Raw genomic sequence first — 17,143 nt, forward strand, 5'->3', positions numbered from 1 at the left:
AGACCCAACAAGACCACGTCAAAGGAAGAGGCCACAGTTGTGAGGAGACAAGAAGCTTCAGAAAGCCACCCCTGGAGAGAGAAATGGCTTGGAGGAGCTTCTCTGGGAGGCCCAATTCGGACTAAATGGACAGAGAGAAAGGGGAACATCTGGTCTGTCTTTGAGAAGCAGACAAGGTGCTCTGATTGCAGTGTTTCCCCTCAAGCAGCCCGAGTGACACACCAAGGCGCAGATGCTGGACCTGGAGGAGGCTCACTAGGTGCGGGAATGCAGCTGTGCAGACGGTGGCCCTGGCCGAAGGCTTCCTGCTGAGCCAGGCAGAGGAGAGTCGGGAAGGGTGGCTGGTGAGAGATCTTCCTTTTGCAGGCCAATTTCTGCAGGTCATTTCGTTTGCACCCAGCACACTTCTGATTAGTTCCTATAATCCAGATCACAGCAAGCACACACACCCCTCTGCTCAGCTAGCTGAAAATATAGCTTGATATATATGCATTTATTAAGCATCAGGAAATGGTAAAAACAACAGCTAACTGGAAGAAACAGGACAACAGGCAGGCAAGAGCCAGGACAGAGGGGGAGAGGGGAACAAAAGGCAAGAGATAAAAAGAGTAATTGCCTCAGCAATCTACATTATCAGAAGGACAGGTTTTTTCAGAGCCACTGGAAACAGGACTGTGTATCATTGATATGAAGAGTCCTGGCAAGCAGTGAATGGCCTTTGGTTATTCCAGTCCTAAGTGCTTCATGTCCCTAAAAGTAGGAGAATACAGAGGGAGATGAGAGCACAAGGTTCCTCGCACCACGAAACAAACCATTCATGGATGGGGAGGATGCATCCAACCCATTTTGGGAGCTCAAAAAGCGTCCCAACATTATCTTTGCATTCTGAAATGTCTTTGTACAGTTTTCTGGCATTACTAATGGAAGGTGCTTGCTTCTTACTGTAAATTCTTCCACCGCTCCTTCCAGGGGATGTATTTGGGGCAGTTCTTCCGTTGCCCCTTTCTGTCTTCACCGCTGGATATCGTGGCCTGCGAAGCTCAGGACGCAAAATAGACTCCTGTTCTTCTGTGCTATTCCCTTGTATCCCCTTCTTTGATTCTGATGCATCATTTCTAGGGTCCTTCCTTGGATGTTGTCAGCAACCACCTTGAGGAAAGGAGGGATCTCTCAAACTCTCAAGAGCTGCTTTTCAGAGGGATCTCCCAGGAAGATTGAAGTTAGGACAGCTCACCAGGTAAGGGAAGTCATTCTAAGGGCTGTGAATTTTCCCAGAGAGATCCCAGCTCTCTTTCACCACCTGGGTCTCCTAGTGGGTAATCTCTCCCTGTTTTATTCATACTGCTTCCATCACTTTTGCCTCCTTACAGGGAATGGACCAATACCATTGATTTCTACAGGATCCTCTGCTTTTTCTGGTGGAGCTGAAAGAGTGGCTGAACCTCCAGCTCAGGTATGAGAAGAAACATCAGAAAGGATGCTGGGTGCCATTTTGATTACACCTGTTTTGCTCCGGGGTTCAGTGTAGAATATAGTATTACTGTTTCTAAGCAACATGGAGTGGGGAACGTATGGGTCCAGTCACTGAGCAGTCACACTCAACGTCAGCCTACCTCTCAAGGTTCTTGTGGAAAAACAGCCAGATTATATATCTACGCTGAGACAAATTTATGAGAAGTAATTCACAGTTCAGTATCTTCTTCTAAGATTGTTTATAACAAATTAGGACAGCACTGATAAAGGTTTCTTAGCAATATGAAAGTGGCTTATCATTGCTTATTTTGGTAAGGTTTTTGATTTCTCAGTCTGGTCAACGTTCATGGGGTTTCACACACCATATACGGTTTTAACATTACTACCGGTTGTAGGTCTGAAGCCACTCAGTCATAAACAAACAAGCAAGGATTGATTCTGGTTGGCTTCTGAGTGTTTCGACCTGCTGACACTTAAGTTACATTAACAGCAATGCTAAGAAAATGGTCAAGAGGCAGGAAAAAGTACCAGACACCACAGTCCATTGGCTAAAACGCCAGAGAGGCACCGGGAAGGCCTGAGCCACTGATTGGTGGGAGGTCCTAAGCCCATATTCCAGTTGAGCCTGAAGGATGCTGGGTTAGTTTCACTAGATGGCACTGAAAGTCCTAAAGAATCAGTCCAGTTGGTAAAATGTGCCAAATGTTTCATCTGTCAAAGGCTGTGAATTCTGCCCGTTTTCCTCCATAAATGTTATATTGCATAGAGGACATGCACTTAATCCATTGCAAACCCTTCCTTGACTTCTCTTTTAAAAGAGAAATTATGTTTTCCTTTTTTAGGGTCTCACATCCCTTGACGCGGTGGCTGGATATTTCTCTGAGAAGAAGTGGGCTCTGCTGGATCCCCACCAAAAAGCCCCACATAGAGAAGTGATGCTGCAAAACTTGAGGAATGTGGCCTTGTTGGGTGAGGGATCCTGCTCTCTGCTCAGATGCTTAGAGGAAGCATTTGTGGCCAGGTACAACTGGCTACTTCTCATAAACATCTCTTCCTGCTTGCCTGAGTAGCAGAAGATGGTCTTGGTCTTTTCCTGCTCTGTGGAAGGCAAGAGATCAAGAGCTACCTGCCTTGATGTGTCCTGAGTCTCTCATCTGATGGTGGAATGGTTCTCCTTAGCAAACGTTCCCTTAATCTCACTGATGACAGACTATGCCCTCAGCTTTAGCAGGTGATGACACTGCTGTGGCCTCTAATTACATTGCTTACATTGGTATGCGGTATCAAAGTTTGCTAATTGCTATATTATGTATAGTGTCTGTATTTTACTTTCTTGGTGCATTTATGATCCTTGGTAAGTTTTCTCTAAAGAAGGAAAAGTTCTCTCAGATAAACTTGTCTCATGACTTTTTCTAAATAGGAATATTAACTATTCCATATCCTAAATCAAGTAGAAACTCATCCCATACTAAAGCTTCTAATATGAAGTAAATTTGTCTGCTGTAAAACATGTCTCCAGGTTACTGCAGCTTTGTTTTCCTTCCAGCATTGAAGAGACAGAAGCTGCTTCTTTTATCACGAGTGTTTAATAGAGGTTAATGCTATTTTGTTTAATTTTGAACTTAGACAAATATTGTTTAAAATTTGTAGTCAATGCCTATTTTTGCAATGCAGTGACTAAGGTGATGGACGAGGAACAGGGAGCCCAGATTACAGTCCACAATCTGCTACAAAACTGTCATGCTCCCAGATCAAACATTCCCAGAACATGTGAAAGCATCTTGTTTGGACTATCTCTGGCATCCAAGGTCAAGCTGCTGAGTCGTTGGGAGACATCTGCACAGCACTGAACGAACTGGCACAGGATGGGGGGGGGCAGCATACCGAAGAGGAGGAGGGGGTTGAGTTCATTGGACCGTTCAACTTAGAGAAAGTACGGGAACTTTTATTCGCAACTTTTTCACTGTACTGCATATCACACTCCATTAAAGAGATTTCTACTTTATTCACGTATGAATCAAATTTAATGGTAAGCTGAGTAGGGCAGTCATCGCTCCCCTTTCTGCAGGTCTCCAACTCGGGGAAAAATGAGAATTTATCTTGTGGTAACTCTTTATTGAGAAAGCCAAAGAAACTCCTACAATCCAAGGAAAAATTGCATCTGGAAATCTTAAAAGTTTTGCCTTGAACAGCATGCGAAAAACCCTCCTTTTTGTCCTCTAACTTGAATAGATAGGCTAAAAAGCGAGGAAGTGGAAGAAAGCCCAAAGTGTTATCTTTTTGTGTTGGGTTTACATTGATTCTGATCCTCTTTTCTCTCTAAATATAGTACAGAAAAAATCTGTGATGGTCTAAGGTGAGTTTGCTGCAAAGCCTTCTTGATGGCAAAGCTGGAAGCATGGGGTAGGATGTTTCTGAGGACATCCTTGTTTCAAGTAAAGAAAAGCCAACTTTCACCCATTTCAGGAGCTAAAATTGAGGCCATTATCCAAAGCTTTGCCACCACAGCGCTGGTTGTTTGACATCTGATTTTTGGTTATGTGCCCTCAAGGCAGGCTCCACTCTTAGCGACCACATAGAGAGATTCTGTCCAAGACGATCTGTCCCTAACTGGGTCCTTCAGGCTTCCCAACGGTGCCCCACTGCCACCGTAGCCACGTCCATCCACCTGGCAGCTTTTCGTCCTCTCCTCTTTCGCAGAGCCCAATTCTGCTTTTCGGTGGGTTTCAGGAAAGGGCTCTCTCTTCGACCCTCTGCCTGGAGGCAGCTGAGAAAGGGGAGCTTGTTCCAGAAGCCCCAGCCCGGAAGAAGCATTCAGCCTCTCCTCTCTCTCGCTGCCCGGCCGGGAGACCACCAGTAGATCCCACGGCCGCACGGGCAAGGCGCCAAAGGCTTTCCGGCGGTGGTCTGAGGGGAAGCGCAAGGCCCCAAAGGCCCCCTGGCCAGGAGACCCCTTGTCAGGGACCCAGGCGGTCCCTCGCGGGCCTCTCCTGTCCACGCTCCTCGCTCTGGGGCCTCAGGCCCAGGGCCGAGCCGGGCGGCGCGCCGCTCCTCCCTCGGGGGGAAGGCGCGTGTGGGCATCTCCACCTGCCGAAAGAAAGGCTCCGCGAGAGCCCACACGGGCGGAGAGGCAGTTCTGCGGGCCAAGGACTCGGGCTCCCCTCCCTGCCGGGGCCCGGATGCGAGGCCACCAGGAGATCCCCTCGGCCGGCCCTCGGGCCTTCTGGCCTCCCCCCGCCCGAGGCCCTGCACCAGCCCGGCGCCTCCGAGGCGACGAGCGAGATTCGCCCCCGGTCCCTCCCGCCAGGCCCTTCCCGCCCAAACCTGACGGGCGCTTCTCTCCCGCCATTGGCTCGCCAGGGCCACGTGACCCCGCGGACTCGCGCCCCTCCCTCGAGCGGCTCTCCGCCCCCCCCCCGCTCCCATCGTCCCCCGCCGCCCGTGCGGAGCGCCTGGCGCCCACAGCCTCCCGGGGCCTCGGAGGGGACTGAGCATGCGCGCCGCCAAGAGGGAGGCGGGGGACGTTCGGCCCCTCTAGGACGCCGCTCTTGCTCGCTGTAACCCCTTGATCTCCGCAGGCGGGAAGAGTGTAGCCAGAGCGTCAGTCGGAGCAGGCGCCTTAACGCGCGTCGAGGGAGCCGCACGGGGAGAAACCTACCGTACAAATGCACCGAGCGGGAAAAGCGCTCCAGCGAACAGGGTTTCGCAGGAGGCGCACGCAGGGCAGGACCTGGTCGGTGCGAGGAGCGTGGGAAGAGCTTCGCCCGGAGCAGTTCCCCGAGTCTTCCCCGGGGGAGGCCTGCGGAGAAGGACCCCCGTCATGATCAAGCCCGGAAGAGCTTCGGTTTTTGTAGCCCATCATTTCGCATAAAAGGACCACCCACAGAAATGCGTGGAGTTTGGAAAACCCTTCAGTCAAAGCAGCCCGCGTGCTTACACCCATAGAAGCCACAGTCGTGCAGCGTTTTCCAGTGGAAAGAGATACTCCAGGTGTGCTAAACCTGTGCTGCCAAAAAAAAAAAGGGGGGGGGTCCAGGAGAAAACCTCTATCTCAACTTTTTATCTTTACCTTCAGTTAAAATCAGATTTATTAAGGTATGATTAGTATGATGATTCCTAAGTCATTTATCTAGTTCCCTCTTTTGGCGTATCCCAAATTAAAGACTGGCGACATCTGGAGGAACACTCAGGGGCAAACTGCACATTTGGGGAATCCGCGTGGCCAAGAGACCCGGGTCTCACTCGCAGATGGAATGGTGAAGGAAACCGAAGCCCTCGAGAAAGAACAGGGACGATGGAAGGGAGCAGGGAACAGTTTGCTGCTGATGTGAAACTGCTGGTCCCAAAACGATGCAACTGGCATCCCCTGTGGGTGACGTTCTGAGGTCTGCCCTTTGGCAGAGGTCGACCTCTCTGCGCCCACAGATGGCACCTGGCACGTGAATGGGAGGGGAAAAGGTCCCACAAAACTGGGAGGGGATCTATTCTCTCCGCAGGACCAGAACCAGCAGAGGAGCACTCCAAGGAAGCAGCTTCGGGTGAGCTGTTGGGGGCGATTCCCTGACCTGACAAGGGTTCGGCCAGGGGAACAGCCCGCCACTTGAAGCGGGAGGTCAGGTGCAGGAGAGGTCCTCAAACAGGCAGCAGGGTCGTCTGGCAAAGGCCCAGCGCACCCAGCACTCAGCAGGGTTTGGACTAGGTGACCTCTGCAGGCCCCAGCCTCCTGGGAAGAATGGAGCATGAAGTACACGAGTACTAACTATCCAACGCGTTCCTTTAACGTCTTTTCCGCAAAGGCTTCCCACCGCGATGAACGCCATCGACAGTGCTACCGTCTAGCCCAAACAGAGGCAGGAGGGTCGCCTGGCAGGCGCCGCAGCGGGTCTGCCCTGAGCAGGGGTGGCCTGGATGGCCCCTGAGGTGCCCCCGCGCCCCCGCCTCCAGGGGTGCCGGCGCTGCCCGCAGGTCCCGGCAGGGGGCGCCCTGCTCGCCGCCTTCTCGCTGAGCGCCACCGAGCATGCTCCGCCCCGTCTGCCTGGCTCGGGGCACCGGCCGTGAGTTGCGCCCTGGGAATCCGGGGGGGGCGGGCAGGAGGGGCTCCCGCGACCCAGAGCCTCCCGGGGGGAGGAACAGCACAGCCCGCCCCCGTCGGCAGCGCCTCCCCGGCCGGTTCTTGCGGAGGGAGGGGGAACGTGCGGCGGCCCTCCAAGCAGCCCCGGAGCCGGGGCGAGAGGGAGGGTCCCCGGAGTCCCCGAGAGGTTCGCCGAATCCGAGGCTGGGGGGGGGCGGGGGAGACCCCCGTTCCTGCTCCTGGCCTGTGCATGGAAAAGATCCAGCACTGGGGGGAGGGAGGGAGATAGGGGTGGGCTGCTTCCCTACCTTTGTTCCTACGGAGAGGATCACCTGGTGGTGCTTCCCTCCTTCCCTTCCTTTCCCTTCCCTGCGGCATCCGGGAACTGTCTACACTGGGTGGTAGGAAGAGGGTGAGAAAGGAGAGAGGCTTGTTTGCTTTTCAAATTCCAGAGGAAAACCAGAAAGAGTTGGGGGGAGGGTAGGAAGCATGTTGTGCATAAACCAGGTTTGTTTCCCAGTGTTTCTAGCAAAAAAGAATCTGGGAAAGGGGATTTCCTGCCTGGCGTTCCTCCACCCTCTGCAAGCGGTCCTGTTTCAAGCTTCTGGGGGGTTGGGGGAAAGGCCTCAAATGTTCTGGCTGTCAGGCCTGGAAAGACCCCCAAGAGTTTCCACTGTCAGTGGTGCTGATCTGCACCTCCACAGAAGACCCTCCCCAAAATGCGGGCAGGGAGGGAGGGCCCTGAAACCATGCTGTTACTTGGCATTGATCTGTGTCATCTCCAAAGTCTGTGTCAGCACAGAGTGTGCAACTTTGAGTTGGTGGATGTGGGACCGGTATGATCGTCTGTGGTTTGGAGATCCAGAGGACAGCGGGAGCTTCCGTGGGGTAAAGTAAAACTGGGCTTTGGTTGTCTTCGTGGCCCACGTGTGCCCAAACTGACTGGGATGGTCCTTAGTGCCTGAGGCACCGGTGCAAGGACGGTTGTCACCCTAGCCTGCAGGTTCTCTGCCATATTTTAAGGCCGTCTGAGATGGTCTTAATTGTGGAAAGCCGGATGGGTGGCAGAGATGTGGTGACTTGGAACAGAAGAGGAATAAATCGGAAAAAGCCCAAATGAATGATATGAGAGAAAATAGTTATGCTGTGTGTTGGTGAAACTAAGGGAAAGAGAAAAAATGGAACAGATCCGTCTGAAGACACTCAAATCTCATGGAATGGAGTCGCTACAGGGAAGTGAAGGTGCAGCTTTGATTAGGAACACAAAGGCTAAAATGCATGGCAGAGCAGTACGCACTTGTATCAGCGGCTGGCGACAGTTGTTGGTTTTGCTCCACAGAATGGTAGAAATGGAAGAGCCAGAGATAAACGGAGCTGAGCATTGTCTTGATGGAAGCATCGAGAACAGATCTTGAGGAAAGTGGATAGGGGGAGAAAGAGTGAAAGTAGAAGCGTTGCATGGAAAAGTATTAGAACATGAGTATATCAGAGGTTGCTGTGGGACATAAGCGATGTCCTGAAGGGCGGACGTTGACTTGTTTTCTCAATGCTATTTTATCAAATCTAGTGGCCCCTGGAGTGCAGATGTCCCTGGGCGGCTTTCAGTTTAAAAAGTAAAAAATAAAACCAAGGAAAAGAACCATGCACACCCAGGAGGAAAAAAAATGCTACAGCTTGCTATAGATGTTAGAGTCCAAGACCGAGAAGGAGAAGGAGAAAAAGAAGAATAAAGAGATGGTGGGAGGATGTCGCGAATGGCTGAGAGAAGTGGGGGTAGACGGTGTAACTGGAGGAGTGTTAAAATATAGGTGCACTTTGTGAGCAGCTGTGCCGCTGAATGTGTGGGTGAAGGGGGCCTCCTTGCCTGATGTCTGGAAGAGGTCGCTGCTGTTCCTCTCTACAGAGGGAAAGTTGGCAGGTGTGAGTAGAAAATCTACAGGGGGATTGGTTGTCAAGCATGTCTGGGGAGGAGCTCAGTATTATTCAGATTGAAAAGGCAGGAGAGGTGGCAATAAGATGAACCTGGCAACTGCAGGGAAGCACGATGGATAGGTAGGAGTGCACAATTTTCTCAACGATCAAAGGAGCATAAATGTCTTGGCCTATATTTTTCTTTTCCTCTTCAGATATCCACACTGGAAATGTCTGGTGACCAAAAGGGCTCGGAAACAAAGGGCTCGATGGCTTGGTGAGACTCACCCAGGGCCTCCTCCTGAAGTTCAGCTCTTATGATCGAAAGGACCTTTGTGGATCCAGGAGATCCCTTGGACCCATTCGGGCTTGTGTTGAAGAACGAGGAGAAAATGGAGTCAAAGCACCGAGCAGCTGAGAAAGCTGGAAGAAGGAGCCGTCGGGGAACCTGGGCACGAACCGGGCAGAAGATCCTGAAGGAGGAAACGGTCAGTTCAGAGGTCCAGCGCTGGAGCTTCAGGAATGTCCACTACCAGGAGGCCGAGGGGCCGCGAGAGCTTTGCAGCCACCTCCACCGCCTTTGCCATCGGTGGCTGCAGCCAGAAAGACGCACCAAGGCCCAGATGCTGGATCTGGTGCTCCTGGAGCAGTTCCTGGCCCTCCTGCCCACAGAAATGGAGCGCTGGGTGCGCGAGTGCGGAGCGGAGACCAGCTCCCAGGCGGTGGCCCTGGCCGAGGGCTTCCTCCTGAGCCAGGCGGAGGAGAAGAGGCAGGAGGAGCTGCAGGTGAGAGAACCTCACCTTAAGACCTCTAAAGGGACATTAGGAAAAGCAAACAATGTTGGAATTCTTAAATATTTCTCAGCTACAGTTTCCTAGGCTTAAAGGCTGTGACGTTGTGGGCAGAGAGGGAAAAGCTGTTTCTCTCTGTGCTGTTCCCATCATTCCTCTCCCTTTTTCCTGCCCTGTGTTACAGATTCTGGAGATGATCATTGCACATCCCATGAGAAGGAGAGACCTGTCAGATCCCCCTCAGGAGCTGTTTCCTGGGGGCATCTCCCGAAAAGAACAAAGTCAGGACACCTCCCGAGGTAACGGGGGTTCCTTCCAAGCTGGGTGAAATTCCCCAGAGAGTTTATATCTCTCTACGTTGGTGGATCCTCTTTGGTGTGGTATCTCAAAATTCTGCTTCCACCATTTTTTTTCTCCCTCACAGGGAGCAGAACAATGTCAATGGTCTTTGTAGGAGCACCTCCCTTTTCTGCTGGAGCTGAAGGAGCAGCTAGAACTCCAACTCAGGTAGCACCTTGACTTCCTTAGCCTCCAGCCAGCCAGTGGCTCCAACCATGAGCAGCTTCCTGGGAATCCAGTGAGTAGCAGGCAGTGGGCTGTGTTTCATCTGCCTACTGATGGCAGCCACACAGATCCCTGGATGGTCCCTCCCAAACTCTCATGAAGGTGTTGTGTTTGGGCAGCAGGCCATGGGCTGAAATGTCAGACAGGACTTCCCCACCCCCCACCTGCCCAGCACTTCTGCCAGCAAACACCAGGAAGAACTGGAGCCATGGATGGGTGGGGTGTCCAAGGCCCATCTGCTGGTGAATCTAGAAGGAAACTGGGGTTCCTTTCACCGAACAGCCCTGAAACTCCTGCTGAAACAATCGAGTTGACATGCTGTAAGTGTGCTGTCAGTCTCTGTCAACTTTCTTACCAAAAATGTTGTCTGTTCAATTCATTGCAAAGCTCCGTTTTTGGGGTTTGTGAACTAATAGAGAGGGAATCTGTGGATCCTTCCTGGGCTGCTCTGTTAATCAGGAATGCTGGTTTCCTCTTTCAGGGTCCTGTGTCCTTTGAGGAGGTGGCCGTGTGTTTCTCCGAGGAGGAGTGGGCTCAGCTGGACCCTCACCAAAAGGCCCTCCACGGGGAAGTCATGCTGGAAAACTCCAGGAACGTGGCCTCACTGGGTAAGGGCCCCGCTGTGCTGTGAATTTAAGTACTTGGGTGACCCAAACTATCGTCAGAAATCATGAGCCCAAATCCTGTCTGGTATAAGGAGAAGGAAAAATGAAGGGTTTAACATGATCTCTATTTTCCTCTCAAAATACAAACCTCTGAAGACTTTTATTCCTTCTGTATCTCTCTTTCCAAATTTTCTTTATCACTTTGCTCTTCATAAATTACTAAGCTTGCTAGGTTAAAATTTTGTTGGGGCGTTCACCTCCTAACCGGGAAGCCAATCTGTCATTTGTGTAAATAAAAGAAAAGATTGTCTGTTGTCTTTTTTAAAAACATATTTTAAAAAGAATTAAGGAAACTTTTTAATACAGTGCAGAAGGTCTTCTCTTGTCTGTGAGGCCTATTAAAGAACAGAGGTTGGGAATAGTAAAATATCAACTTTTATACATTCTCCCTTTGCCTTTAGGTTCTGTTGATTTCTTATCAACAGGCTTTTCAAGCCCTATAAACAGCCTTATTTATTTCATTTGTATGCTTGTTCTTTCTTCCAAAGGAACTCAGAGAACCTTTCCCCTTACTCCACGCAAACGAATGAACACGGGAGGCAAACCATATAAATGCATGGAATGTGGGAAGATCTTCAGCAAGAGCAGTAATCTCACTTCCCACAAAAGAATCCACACAGGGGAGAAGCCGTATACGTGCTTAGAATGCGGAAAGAGCTTCAGTCGGAGCAGTAGCTTTTCAGCACATAAAAGGATCCACACAGGAGAGAAACCGTATGAGTGCATGGAGTGCGGCAAGCGATTCAGTGAGAGCAGTCACCTTATTGCGCATAAAAGGATCCACACAGGGGAAAAACCTTATGAATGCATAGAGTGTGGAAAGAGCTTCAGTCAGAGCAGTAGCTTTGCTGCACATAGAAGGATCCACACGGGGGAGAAACCGTATAAATGCACTGAGTGTGGGAAGAGCTTCAATACAAGCACTCACCTTACTTCCCATAAGAGGATCCACACAGGGGAGAAACCATACAAATGCACCGAGTGTGGAAAGAGCTTCAGTGAAAATGGGGCTCTTACTTCTCATAAGAGGATCCACACAGGGGAGAAACCTTACAAATGCACGGAGTGTGGAAAGTGCTTCAGTCAGAGCAGTTCCTTTACTCTTCATAAAAAGAGGCATAAAGGAGAGACGCCATATATATGCATCAAGTGGTGAGGAAACTTCATGGTCTGCAGTTCCTTTACTTCCCATAGGAGGATCTGCAAAGGAGAGGAGAAAGGGTCTGAATGCATGGCGTTCGGAAAACCCATCAGTCCAAGCAATCCTTCCTTCTCATCTGCAAACCTACAGAAAGGGGTATCACTGATGACCACAGCAACTTATTTTAGTGGAGAGCGATACTTGTCATGCGGTAAAGCTGCATTACAAAAAATGCGTGGGACCAGGAGAATAATCTAAATTTGATTTTATTTCTTTTCATCTTTACATTCAATTAAAATCAAGTTAAATTAATTAAACATTGCTAGTATGATTACTCCCAAATCACGTACTCAGCTATTTCCCTCCTTTGACATATCCCAAGTCAAAATCTGGTGATCGCATGTGGAGGAAATTGGGCGGGGGACATTGTGGGGATCCATGTGGCCCGGGACTCAGGTCCTGCACTTGGAGATAACAGCTCAGAAAGTTGAAAGCATCGCTGAAGACATAAAAAACCCACCCAAGGGAGCAGGTTTTTTTTAACGCATAGTGTGTTGTCTGGTTGAGACTTCAGCAGAACTTAAAATTCATGTTTAGTGCTTCCAGAATAACCTGGAACTATACCCTGTTCCGACTTGTGCCATAGCTCTGAAAGTTGTCTGAATCGGTCAGCTCATGGTTAACTGCCGTGACTATGCTCGGACCTCCAGACCACAGAGACAGGTGGCAAAGCGAAAGAACTTCTACACCATATAAACCTCGTATCTTGGAGGAATGTTGCAACTGTGACTTTTCAAGAGAATGGGAGGTGCAGAGGTGCTGCTGGAGGGCACGGGGGGGCAGGGGAGAGGCTAGCAGGGTTCCGTGGCTATCAGAGGTACTGGGGAGAAAAATGAAGACTTGAGGGATTTACTACCAAGGATTTACAGAAACCCAAATTACACAGTAAAGAAGGGCAGAGCACAAAAGAAGCCAGTGGGGCTGTAGGAAAAGCTTGGTGGTGATCTGAAAAAGAAAAAGAATACATTCAAGAGGTAGAAAGAGGGAAAGAGGACTAACTCTAAAACTCAGAGGTTAGTGAAAGATGCTAAACAAATTCAAAAAGAGCTTTTTCAGATCTTCTAGCAAGAAAAGAAAGGAAGCAACCCATATATTAACTGTTGAAAGAAGAAGACAAAAGGCAAACAGATAAAAGGCAAACCAACAAAAAAAATTTTTTTCCTGCTTTCCAAAGGGGAAGGAAGAGGATTCTAGGAGCTAAAATCAAGTCCATCTTACACAGATGTCTGGGGAAATTTTAGAGCAAAAATTGAGCATTCAGCATCTAGAAGACAATGAAGTGATTATTGGAAATTAGAGTGGAGTTGTCAGAAAAACCGACAACTGTGCAATTAAAGTGGGAGAAAATGCAACGTGGCAGAATTGAAATCGCCCCCACACAGTAACAATTGACCGATATCTGAACATGCCCTGTAATGATCTAAACATCTTGAGGAAAAATCAGTATTGGTGAGAGAAGAAGAGACTGGCGTGTTGAGAAAAGACAATATTAACAGCATATCTGAGTAATCAAATACAATAAATCAGCTCTTGACATTGATGCTTTGAAGATTCTAGAGCAGATTGTAAAGGATCGATCTGTGAGCACCCTGAAAAAGAAGTTGTGTTTACTAGAAGATTACTAGCATGGATTTGTCAGAAGCAAGTCTTGCCTGACCAACCTTCCCTCATTTTTGGATTGGGTAACTTCTTTAATAAATTGTAGGAATGCTTTAGATGTAATATAACTTGGTTTTAGCAAAGCACTTGACAGAGTAGCCAGTGACATTCTGAGTAGCAAGTTAATTAAGTGTGGTTAGAATGGCATGACAAGTGGATGCATAATGGCTCAAAACTTTTACTCAGAACATGCCCAACAGTTGCTCTTCATGAAACTGGAGGAAGGTAATAAATGGGGTACTACAATGTGAAACTTGGGCCTTGTTTAATATTTTCATCATTAATTCAACTGAAGATTAAGAGAGATTGTTTATCAAATTTTCAAATAACACAGAATTGGGTAAGGTAGTTATTATCCTAATAGTAACCATAGAAGTAAGTAGAAAATAATACAAGAGACCAGTAGAGGCTTCTTTAAAAGGAATAGATTGCACAAGACAATTTCTTGACTTCACCATAGTCTATGACAAGCGAGCAGAAGATAAAATTGACAAGAATTCTATTTAGTTTAATGTTTTTATAGCTCCCATTTTTTTTCTTTCTCTTGTGTAAAACAAAGGGGTTTTGTTCCTTAAGGGCCAGAAGTAAATTGCAACTGGGCATTTTTTGAAAGACTGGCTGGAGTTTGTCAAAGGAGACCGGGGGAGGGGGTGGTAGACGAAGTGGTGGTGGTATGCAAGTATGGAATTGTGCCTGAGAATAATCTTGCTCTAAGAGAGCTATATATGGGCACCTTGGATCATGGCTATGGATCTACATGGCATGGATTTAATTCTTTTCTAAAGGAATCAAGTCAAAATTTTTATTAGGATCGAAGATCAGCATATCTCTGAAGGAATATTCCCCTCCTCTCCCTGATTTCAAATGGCTTTTTTGTCAGTATATAGGAGACTTCCTGTTTGCTACCAGAAAGAGAACAAGATCATGGAAAGGTTCTTCTTGATTGGAACATTGGACAGAGATAATTAAAAGAACACGGCTTGAGAAAGGAGAGCCTGAGGATAAAGAACATAAGGCTGTCTCATCTAGGTGTGGCAAAGGCAACAAGTTGACCAGCTCACAATCCTATCAGTAGGTTAGGGCTGCCACACTTGGTTTGCAAAGCTGCAGATGACCACTAAATGTCAACAAAAAGACACAGAAAAACAACTTGGCTGCAGTCTAGTGCTTATTTGGATGCTTGTGTGCTAGATCTGGTAGCCAACAACAGAGTTCTAGAACAAGGCTTTTTTCAGAGAGGGGAAATAAAAGTAGCATTTTGTAATGAGCAGATCAGGACTTGAGCGGAAGAGTATCAAGGAAGAGATGAGCTGCTCTTAAGTTGTAGTTGCTGGATACGAATCAGCAAACCCAATCTCTTAGTAGCTGTGCTCTAGTTCAAGTATCACCTAGCTTGGAGGAGTGGTTCTCAAACCCTTTGCCTACAGTCACCAACTGGAGAAATAACCAATTTATGGGCCTTTCCTGCTGCTGAGCTGAAGTGTCCTCCACCTTTCTGAGCCTGCAGAAACCTGAAATTTGCTGGTCCTGTTCCCCATCGCTGCCACCCACTGATTTCCCCCATAGTTAAGAGGGACGAAGTCTAGCAGATGTGGCACACCTCAGGCCTGTCCATCTCTGGATGACATCCAAAGAGGGGGAAATGCTACTTTAACAGCAGCACAGCTCAGTTTGACTTAAGCCTGTCTCACTCATGGGCTGGGGACAAGATGAAGAGGCAGTGTCATGGTGATGCTGCAGGAACGGGGTGCTCGTGTTTGTACCATGGTGCAATTGGGAAGAGGTCTTCTGCATCCAAACGAGAAGAGTCCAGGAGAGGTGGTAATAGCTCCAAATAATTAAAATCAGTATGAAAGGTAATGATTGTACAATATTTTCTCTCATCCCATTACGGGACTCTTCCCCCTACAATTTAAGGATGTTCTAGAACTTGCTTGATGAACCACTTTGAGTGGTAAAGACATAATTAAGGTGTTGGGTTCACTTAGAGTAATGACTTTTATCACTCAGTCGTATTCTTTCTGATGCAAGACAATGGCTTTGTTAAGCGCCCAGGAACCCCTGTGGCTAGATGGTTCTCCCAGCTGGGTGCTAGGACTGCTGGTGAAGGTCCAGGATTGCTCTGCTGGGCTTTCAGTGGTGAACGGTGGCCGGGGGGGGGGGGGGGGAGTATGTTATCCATCTGTGTGTTGATACACGTTAATCTGTATGTATGGGTTACTGTGTTATACTAATGAGTTACAAATTGCCTCCAAAATCGAAGGCAGGCCAGACGAAAGCATCACAGTGGGGTGCCATTTGACATTTGTTGTTTTAATAAAAATCCAGGTTGGTCTTTGATAGGATAGCCCTGCCCCTTTTTCCCCAAATTCCGGCTCCTCCAATTCATTGGGGAAAATGAAAATAATTTGGGAGTTTCATGAGATCTTAATCCAAACCAATTAGGGACCCTGATCGGCAGGGGCAAATGCAATGTGGGTTGCACAGTCAAGACACAAAGCTGGTCCCGTTTGAACAGGAGTCAGGACCTCACGTTCATTTACATAAGGGGTGGAGTTTGCCTCATGAGCCTCCTTTCATCAGGATGACAAAAATTTGAGACCATTTAAGATGTTGCTGTCAGAGCCAGTTTGGTGCAACAGTCAAGGCACCGAGCTAGAGACCACGCGTTCTAGTCCTGCCTTGGGCACAAAGCCAGCTGGGTGACCTTGGGCCAGTCCATCTCTCTCAGCCCCAGGAGGGAGGCAATGGCAAACCACTTCCGAAAAGAAAACTTGCAGAGAAAACTGCAGGGACTTGTCCAGGCGGCCTCAGAGAACTGAACAGGAAAAAAGAGCGGTATACTGTAGCTTTCTTACCCAACCTTAACCCCAGCAAAAACATCAGTTCTGTTAATTTGGGTGCAGGCAAATTTATCATTTTAAGGAGTCAAAGGCTGAGAACTCCTTTCAAGCCATGATCCCAATTCAAATCTGCATTGAACAGAATGAACCCTGGCTGAAACTGGAGTCTGCTAATTTCTTGCTGGATTGAATATTGTCGTTCTATTGATTCAGTTTCCGGAAGCAGAGAGGCTGAAATATTCCTAAATATCGCCATTTTGAATTAGCATCTCCCCTCCCGTGTAGGATGGCTGGTTTGTCCTAAGCTAGGGATGGCATATCAATAGCACACATTTCTTGCTTTTTTTAACCCCCTACATCTCCAGCCAGAGAGCCAGTTTGGTGTAGTGGTTCAGGTGCCAGGCTGGAAACTGGGAGACCACGCGTTCTAGTCCCGTGAATGAAAGTGGCTTTGGAAGCTAGCAGAACCTTTGCGCCTGTTGGAAGTCCATTTCAGCAGTGAAGGAAAATGGAGGCTTTGCATCCAGTAGAGGAGGAAGCAGGAAAAGCCCTCCGTGCCATCCAGGATGAAAGCAGGAGGGGATTTGGAAAAAATATGGGGCAGAAAATCCTAGAGGAAGAAACCCTCATGTGGGATGCCCATCACCAACAGTTCAGGCAATTCTGCTACCAGGACGCTGCAGGGCCACTGGAGCTCTGCAGCCGCCTGCACGCCCGGTGCCACCGCTGGCTGCAGCCCGAGCGCCGCAGCAAGGCACAGCTGCTGGACCTGGGGCTGCTGGAGCGGCTGCTGGCCGCGCTACCCACGGAGGAGGCGCGCTGGGTGCGCGAGTGCGGCGCGGAGAGCAGCGCGCAGGCGGTGGCCCTGGCCGAGGGCTGCCTGCTGAGCCGGGCGGAGGAGCAGAAGGAGCACAAAGGGCGCCAGGTGAGAGAGTATGTCGTTCTTGGGTTGCTCCTTGCAGAAG

At 49.0% G+C, this 17,143-nt stretch overlaps 1 protein-coding gene and 2 pseudogenes across 1 annotated transcript in view; 2 read left to right on the top strand and 1 right to left on the bottom strand.

Moving 5' to 3' along the window:
- The window catches only part of LOC134491907 (zinc finger protein 91-like), a 362,387-nt pseudogene that overhangs the window by 239,094 nt on the left and 106,150 nt on the right, over positions 1 to 17,143 (top strand).
- The window catches only part of LOC134492034 (zinc finger protein 208-like), a 216,664-nt pseudogene that overhangs the window by 113,015 nt on the left and 86,506 nt on the right, over positions 1 to 17,143 (bottom strand).
- Positions 8,672 to 17,143, top strand: part of LOC134491912 (zinc finger protein 420-like) — a 40,049-nt gene continuing 31,577 nt past the window's right edge. Inside the window, exon 1 of the mRNA XM_063295972.1 lies at positions 8,672 to 9,240. Coding sequence (XP_063152042.1) covers positions 8,773 to 9,240 — 468 coding nt within the window. The 5' untranslated portion in view covers positions 8,672 to 8,772. The remainder of the gene's footprint in view (positions 9,241 to 17,143) is intronic.

Source organism: Candoia aspera, chromosome 2 (genome assembly GCF_035149785.1).
Source record: "Candoia aspera isolate rCanAsp1 chromosome 2, rCanAsp1.hap2, whole genome shotgun sequence".
Taxonomy (NCBI): Eukaryota; Metazoa; Chordata; class Lepidosauria; order Squamata; family Boidae; genus Candoia; species Candoia aspera.